This window comes from Falco rusticolus, unplaced genomic scaffold (assembly GCF_015220075.1).
Source record: "Falco rusticolus isolate bFalRus1 unplaced genomic scaffold, bFalRus1.pri scaffold_169_arrow_ctg1, whole genome shotgun sequence".
NCBI classification, from domain to species: domain Eukaryota; kingdom Metazoa; phylum Chordata; class Aves; order Falconiformes; family Falconidae; genus Falco; species Falco rusticolus.
In genome coordinates, this window is record NW_023618184.1 from 19,971 (window position 1) to 28,147 (window position 8,177).

The 8,177-nt window shown below is 51.9% G+C and overlaps 1 protein-coding gene and 1 long non-coding RNA gene across 2 annotated transcripts; both read right to left on the reverse strand.

Moving 5' to 3' along the window:
* Positions 1–595: 595 nt before the first annotated feature.
* Positions 596–834, reverse strand: LOC119142023. Its single transcript, XR_005102133.1, has 2 exons — positions 805–834; positions 596–755 (listed from the first exon to the last, which is right to left on the reverse strand). It is a non-coding gene; the product is annotated as an uncharacterized LOC119142023 (long non-coding RNA).
* A 191-nt stretch (positions 835–1,025) lies between these two features.
* On the reverse strand, positions 1,026–7,965 carry LOC119142021 (olfactory receptor 14C36-like). The gene is made up of 2 exons (XM_037374725.1): positions 7,890–7,965; positions 1,026–1,645 (listed from the first exon to the last, which is right to left on the reverse strand). The coding sequence occupies exons 1-2, from the start codon at positions 7,963–7,965 to the stop codon at positions 1,026–1,028; spliced, it is 696 nt and encodes a 231-aa protein (XP_037230622.1).
* Positions 7,966–8,177: the final 212 nt, after the last annotated feature.

An 8,177-nucleotide genomic window follows, 5' to 3' on the forward strand; every position in this document is an offset into this window, starting at 1 on the left:
GGTTCATAAACCCATCACGTCGGGGTCTCCAGTTTGCTGCGATGGATAGACAGGACGCTGTTTGATGCTAGCAAATGCCGACTTATTGTGCAGAAGCACGAGTTTATTTATGTTATCAGAGGTCGCGTGCTTTAAACAGATTGGTTCCTCATGACGCGCGGAAAACGGACTCCACAATCCGTAAGATTGTAAAGTAGGTATGTTTAATCAGCGCTGGCAGCACAGGGGTAGTCCCGCCAAAAATCGTGCGCGCCTGGCGCGAAAACTTGCGCGAATTTATAAGGCAACTCATTACATATTCATAACTATGTCGTAACACGCCTATATATGCATTACCTATCCCCGCTTTGTATTAAAATTAGCTCTGCGAGTCATTTCCATATTTTTCTCTCAACTGAGTTTGCGCAGTGTCCCCTGGTGGTGGTCGTCAGGGGTCCTGAGGATGAAGGCAGGTGAGTCTTCCTCGTGACCGCTAGTTGCCCCCACACCTGGCGCAGGCTCAGTAACGTCCTGCTCTTTGTCCAAACCGCAGAACCGGCTTTGGCTTGTTCTTGCAAGGCTGTAATCTTTCTTTGGACTTATATGGTCATAAAGCTGGACTTATATGGTCATGAAGCCCTTTACTCCCGTACACCTTGTCACAGCACCCAAGCAAACCGTGTAAGATTTGGCAAACAGCTAAACAGACTATCATAGTCATTAAACTTTACAACTTTTACCCTAAACAGCTAAGCAGACTATTACAATCGTTAAATCTTACAACTTTACCCTAAACAGCTAAGCAAACTATCATAATCGTTAAACTCTACCCTATCTCTTACCCCCCCCTTCTCTGTCACTTAAGCTAAGCATTACATGCCAGGCAATCCCTGTTTGGTTAACTACAAACAAAGGACACTTTAAGTAAATTTTTACACTCATGAATTAACAGCAAAGTGTTACTTCCCCTTGGCACCATCTGTTCCTCATCTTCTTACCTTTTCTCGGCCAGACTCATTCTGTTGGTTGTTATCTATTCACCCTCCTTATCCTCCCAGGGTCTTCATGTAAGACAGAACAATGAAAACAAAACACCCAAAGAATAAAGAGGCACCAGCCACAATTAGCCCCACTTCCCTGAGGTAGGTGTGCGAGGAGGAGAGCTTGAGGATCTGTGGGATTTCACAGAAGAACTGTCCCAGGGCATTGCCGTGGCAGAGCGGCAGTGACAGTGTATTGGCCGTGTGCAGCGCAGCACAGAGAAACCCACTGGCCCAGGCAGCTGCTGCCATGTGGACACAAGCTCTGCTGCCCAGCAGGGTCCCGTAGTGCAGGGGCTGGCAGATGGCCACGTAGCGGTCATAGGCCATGACGGTGAGGAGAGAACACTCTGCTGAAAGGAAAAAGACAATCAGGAAGAGCTGTGCAGCACATCCTGAGTAGGAGATGTCCCTGGTGTCCCAGAGGGAGTTGGCCATGGCTTTGGGGAGAGTGGTGGAGATGGAGCCCAGGTCGAGGAGGGAGAGGTTGAGGAGGAAGAAGTACATGGGGGTGTGCAGGTGGTGGTCACATACTACAGCAGTGATGATGAGTCCGTTGGCCATGAGGGAGGCCAGGTAGATGCCCAGGGAGAGCCAGAAGTGCAAGAGCTGCAGCTCCCGCGTGTCTGCCAATGCCAGGAGGAGGAAGTGGGTGATGGAGCTGCTGTTGGACATCTGCTGCCTCTGGGCATGGGAACCTGCTCAAGGAGGAAAAGTAGTGACAAGTCAGGCAATTCTTCTGTTAAGCCAAGTGAAAGCCGTTTCTCCTAGATGCGCCCCCGCTGCCCCATGTCCCCCCCTCTGCCGTTCCTAGGAGAGCTCCCTGCAGAGCCGTGGCTGGAGCTGTGCTGAGTGCTGGCCGAGTGTGCTGTGAGGAGCAGGGGCTGTGCCCGCTGGCTGCCCAGCAGTGAGCCCTGCTCTGCAGCAGGGGCTTCATGGGAACCGTGGGGGCAGGGGCCAGTCCTGGCCTTGCACTGGCTCAGCCCAAACTGCTCCCAGCGCAGAAGGGCCTGTCAGCATCGGCTCTGCCCGTGCTGAGCAACGGCCATGGCCAGAGTCAGGTCAGGAGGGCTTTGTGCTGTGCTCAGGGAGAGCAGAGTGAGTGCTGAGAGGCAACGGCACTGTCTGTGCCTGAGGGCAGAGGCAGGGACTCTGCTCTCTCCATCCCTCTCCTTCCCAGCTGCCCGGCAATTGCTCCTTTCTTAGATGGAGAGTGATCACACTGCCATGTTACCCTGACAAGCAGCCAGGCACTGCTGAGAGCAGAGGGATCCACTGCAGAGAACAGAATGCCTCATCCCTTACCGAAGGCTCAGCACCACACTGCTATCCAAGGACACCCAGGGCTCACTGTGTGCCCTGGCAGGCACATACAGCTTGGGTGGACACCCGAAGTAGGTAGTCAAGTGTCTTGACCATGGCAAGTTCTTGCAGGAGACTCAGCTCCTTCCCCAGCCTCACAGACTGCATTGCCCACAGCATCACAGGTTTGGGGAAAGCTGGGACACCTCCTTGCTGAGGACATGTCTGCACAGGAGGACCCACAAGCTCTGCGCCTGAGCCGGCAGCTGAAACCCCTCTTGCCAGAGAGCCTGTCTGCAATGCCAATAGCATCTGAGCAAGGCCAGGAGAGAGACAAAGGGACACTCGGGAACTCCTTCCCCTTCCCCAGCCCGGCACACCACCTCCCACACAGCAGCAGTGCAGGGCAGTCACCCTCAGGCTGTGCTCAGCGAGAAATGGCACCGTGGCAGCAGGAGAGATGCACTTCATCCCTTCTGCTGCTCTGCTGGACCAGGAGCTGTTGAAACACATGGAACCAACGGTCTAAAGGCTGTGCTGGGTGGGAGAGGAGAGCAGAGGTGTGTTGCTCAGGGAAGGCACCTGCACGGCAGACCATGGCCAGGAGGTGCCCCTATCTGCCCTGCATCAGGGTCCCCCTCAGCATCTCCCCCCCTCCCTGCCCAGGGCTCTGCTGCCTGCAGCTGTCCCTGCCAGCTGCTCTTTCTCTGGCCCCAGGGCTCTTCCCTGCCAGCGCTCACAGAGCCCAGCTCAGCCCCTCTGTGCTTTTGATTGTGTCCTTGACCATGGACATCCCGTGAGGCAGGGACACTCTGAAAATCATTGGTCTGTTTCTCTATTGCCTCACCACAGCGATGACTTTCAACAGTGCTGGCTAACTGGGGAGGTCCAAGAAGGCTGAATGTTAGTCACGTGCTGCCCACCTACAAGAAGGGTAGGAGGGAGGTTCGGGATAACCAGGAGGTCAGGACCAGCCAGCATGGATGTATGAAAGGCAGGTCCTTTGTGAGGAATCTGATCTCCTGCTGGGACAAGATGACCTGCCTAGTGGATGAGGGAAAGGCTGTGGATGCTGTCTAACTGGACCTTAGGAAAGCCTTTTGGCTGCATCTCCCACTGCATTCTCCTGGAGAAACTGGCTGCTCATGGCTTCGGTGGGTGTTCTCCACGCTGGGTTTGAGCTGGCTGGACAGCCAAGCCCCAAGAGGGGGAGTAAATGGAGTGAATTCGGGTGACGACGGCCCATAAGGAGTGGTGTTCCCCAGGGCTCAGTGTTGGGGCCAGTCTTGCTTCAGAACTTTATTAATGATCTGGCTTGAGTGCACCCTCAGTGAGTTTGCATACAACACCAAATTGGGTGGCAGTGTTGATCTCCATGAGGGCAGTAAACCTCTGCAGAGGGATCTGCACGGGTTGGATCATTTGGATGAGTCCAGTTGTATGAAGTTCAACCAGGAGAAGTGCCAGTTCTGTACGTGGGTCACAACAGCCCCCCACAACGCTACAGGCTTGGGCCAGAGTGGCTGGAAGGCAGCCTGGTGGGGAAGTACCCTGAGGGTGCGGGTTGACAGATGGTTGAGCATGAGCCAGCAGTGTGCCCGGGTGGCCAAGAAGGCCCATATCATCGTGTCTGCTATCAGAAACAGTGTGGCCAGCAGGACCAGGGCAGTGATGGACCCCCTGTACTCGGCACTGCTGAAGCCACACCTTGAACACTGTGTTTCCATTTTGGGCCCCTCACTTCAACAGTAATGTTGAGGTGTTTTAGTATGTCCAGAGAAGGGCAACAAAGGTGGTGAAGGGTCTGGAGCCCTGCACTGTTGAAGAGCACCTGAGGGGACTTAGGTTGTACAGTGTGGAGAAGAGGAACCACAGGGGGGATCTTTCTGCCTGAAAGGATGTTGTAGACTTGAAAGGTTGGGTTGTAGACCTGAAAGGTGGGGTAGGTCTCTTCTCCCAGGTAAGAAGTGACAGAACAAGAGGAATATGCCTCAATTTACACCAAGAGAGCTTTAGATTGGATATGAGGAAAAACATCTTCACTGCAAGGATGGTCAGGCATTGGAACAGGCTGTCCAGGGAGCTGGGGGAATCAGCAGCCCTGGAGGTGTTTCAAAAGTACATAGATGCAGTGCTTCGGGACATGATTTAGTGATGGGATTGGCCGTCCTGTGGTAACGGTTGGATTTGATTATCATTAAGGTCTTTTTCAACCTAAATGATTCTCTGTTCCTATGCTTCTATGATATTGCAAGCCTACCTAGACCAGTTACTGAGCAAGTTGCTCTAGCTGACCCTGCCTCAGTTGGAGGGCTGGATTCGATGATCTCCAGCGGTCAGTCCAACCTGGAAAAAAAAGCCATATATATGAAAGATCATATATCATGTGTATGTCAACACAACTACGGAAGTTCATGTGAAGAATGTTTCTCCACTCAAATGGCTTGTGGGAAATGCATTTGAAAAATCTGAAAGAAACAAGGCTGCTTTTCTGTGGCCAGGTCATGGGTTAGAATGAGGGTGACAGAGGGGTGTGTTATGAGGAGGACAGCTGATTCTCAGGAACTCCTCATGCAGGAGGACATGCCTGGCTGTGAAGGGGCCTGTGAGGTCAGTTCTGTCTCTGGAGGTGACAGGCCAGCATCAGGAACGTGGCTGGGACAGTCCCTCTGCCAAGGGACCCCATAGGCCCCATCCAGGAGAAGGGCTGGGGTACAGGCTGTCATGTCCATTTTGCCTGTGGACATGAGAGGACAGCAGCAGGCATGTGGCTTGGTCACGTCTCTGGGAGAAGCTAAAAGGCCAGCAGCAGCCATGTGGTTTAGAAGACCATGTGGAGGTGACTTCACTTTTTTGAGGGGAAAGACCACCAAAAATAGCTATTGAGTTATGTTCCCTGCTTGGAAGGCAGTTCCTGAGGTGGTAAAGCCTTTCTGGGTAGTGGGAAGAAAGAGGAGAGGGGAAAAGATTTCACAAAGTGTAATGTTGCAAATGGAGAGTGGCTATCGGGAGGAAGAACTGTCACTGCAAGGGTCCTGCTGCGGTGCCAGAGCTCAGCCAGAGGGAGCCTGGATCAGCCCATGGTTTGTGTTTCAAGGAACAGCCGGTGAGAGTGGAGGTACCTCAGCGAAGGTATGGCAATGTTGGGGTGAGAGCAAGGCAGGGCAGCGAGATGGTGCCTACAGCCTGCAGGGAAACAGGGGCAGGGCTCCAACCATGTAGGACAGCCTGTGGTGGAGAGGGCAAAGGGTGCTGTCAAGGCTGGAAGGCACCAGTAGAACCCAGGTCTGTGTCCCCTTGGCTGTGGCAGCTGTCTCTGCCTCTGAGGGTCATGTCAAGACATGATGTCCTCACGGCACGGGGGCATCGTTGCCTCCTTGCAGCCCCATGGGGAAGCTGGAAGTTGCTGTGCCATTGCTGTCCTTCACTTGGCAAATCCCCATGAGGTTAATTGCCACAACTGAAGAGTTGCCCATAGGGAATATTAGAGACACTACTGAAAGACAGTCCAATTTTTCCACTCTGAACCTTAAAGCAGAAGCTACATAGGTAGAATGGATTGGAGTAATCACAGAGGAAGAGGAGAAAGGCATCTGGAGATGAACTTCTTAACCCATAGCTGTAAATCAGGAAACCAGGACGTCAGCATATTCCAAATCTCTTCAATTTCATAGAAGGTGTGAACTTCCTGGGACTCATGACAAATATTAGGATGCTTCCAAATTTCTTTTATATCTCTAGAAATTCTCCCACTTTGACCTAATTATACACAACAACTGAGGTATTCTCTGAGGTTTGCCCTCTGATGCCAGAGTTCACCCAGAGGCAGCCTGGCTTGTCCCATGGCTTTAAGTCTCAAGGAACAAGCAGGGATGAGGGGAGAAACTTCAGAAAAGGCAGAGAAATGCGGGTGTGAGGGCTGGGTGGGAAAGCAAGGAAGAGTCCAACCCCCAGAGTGGAAAGAGGTGCCACATGGACAGTGTAAGGCAACTTGCAGTGGAGATGGCCCAGGGCTGCAGCAAGGCTGAATGGCCCCACAGGGGGCTGAGGCCTCTGTCCCCCTGGCAATGGCAGTTGCCCATGTCATCAAGGGCTGTGACAGGAAACTTGATTTGGAGGCTCTTATGTTCTGCCCTCCAAGAGCCTGGGGGTCAGGGCTGGGTCTTTCTGCTTCATAAAAAAATCCAAATGTGTTTTGCAGCATTGCAGCCACCGACACAGTACCTTTGGCTACCTGAAGTTCTGGCCTCTAATTAGCTACTCTAACGAGTCCATGGGGACGCTTTGTCAGCAATGGCCCTCAGCGGGACCCATTCATGCTTCATGGCATTTTGAGTGTTTCTTCTGACTTGCATTCCTTGAGTGGTTTGTTCAGTCTTCTCTCAGTATCTCAGGTTCATGGAAGGAGCCCCAAGTGCCTTAAAGAAGTTATTTACAGTTTTATAATTTCCTTCAGATGTTGAAGACCTGTGTAGCTCAAATGAGCTTTTTCATGGTGTAGTTAAAAGGGAAGACTTTGAAGCGCACCAGATGATAATTCCTTTATTTATTTCATAGGTTATATTTTGCTACTTTTTAGGCTAGAGGGGAGGTTCTAGCAGCATTCTCCAAGTGATAATGATGCAGAGGATCTCCTCAGCAGTTCTGGACTGGTAGGAAACGCAGTCCCTTGAGGTCTGACACCGGATGGACAACCTTGCTCTGACTGTCCCCAAGACCACCCTTTTTCTCATTGTCCCCTGGGACTCACATCCCTTCTCCTTACGTCAGACTTCTCCCCTCAATTCTGCAGGTGGGTGCTGCAGCTCCTCTGCACCATCCCCACCAATTTGCCTTAGAGGACTGGCTGCACACCGGTACAGAAGAATTATTCAAATCTGCAAGCAATGTGAAGAATGATCAAGTGGCATAAATAAGCCAACACCCTCCACAAGCATATGCCGAGTCCAAGCTGTCTCTGATGAGGTGCCTTTCCGCAAGGGACACTCTCATGAGAAATCTTTTAGGTGCTAGATACAGAAATATAGATCTAAACACAAGGGGAGAGTTGGGTAAGGAGACAGTTCGGCTGCAGGAAGACATGCAAGCTTTTCCTTCCTGAAGTAAAAACAGCAGCACAGGTGAGAGGTACCGAAAAGACCAAAGAGTAAAGGGAGGAGAAAACAGGTGAATAACTGAAAGAGCCTTGCTGAGACAGTCTGCTGAAAAGATGACTTCAGAAGCCGTCACTGTCTCCTGCTCAGGTGCAAATATGTTAAAGATGAGAGAAAATAAGGGCGTGGTATAACTAATAATAATGGTGAAGTTCTGGTATAAAATCAATATTTCCTTGAGGTATCGCTTTTGAAAGCTCCTTGAATTGGCAGAGATCACTTGTGAGAAAGGACAAGTAAGTGTTGCATCTGTCTTGGAAGGAGTCCATAAGTGCAGCTCGGGGAACCACAGGCTGCTCAAACCCCCATGGTGAGGGGTGTGCCACCAGTTAGAGTCGCCTTGGGTGACATTTCTGGCACCTGAGCGGGTAACTGTCCAGGTGGATTTCCCAAGGGTAACTCCTGCCTCACCAACCTGACAGCCTGCAGTTGTGCGTGAGGAGCTCCACAGTGGATGTCATTTCCCTCAGCTTCAGCAAAACTGTTGTCATGGTCTCCCTCAGTGTTCTGCCCGAGTGAGGCCATGACACTCTGGGTGCGAACAGAAAGAGATGAGTAAAACACCAGCTGGATGGTCAGGCTGAGAGAGCAGTGGGGAAGGGCTCACACCCCACCTGGAGGCCACTGGGACATACTGGGGCAGTGTGGGCAGCACAGGGGACTCTCCTGCTTACAGTTTAAGAGCTGTACACATGACCCAGTG

Coding starts and splice junctions, on each gene's coding strand:
- LOC119142021 (XM_037374725.1), bottom strand. CDS start 7,965: ATGACAACAGTTTTGCTGAAGCTGAGGGAAATGACATCCACTGTGGAG. Junction 1,646..7,889: donor GCACAACTGCAGGCTGTCAG/GTTGGTGAGGCA, acceptor TGGCATTGGCAG/ACACGCGGGAGCTGCAGCTC.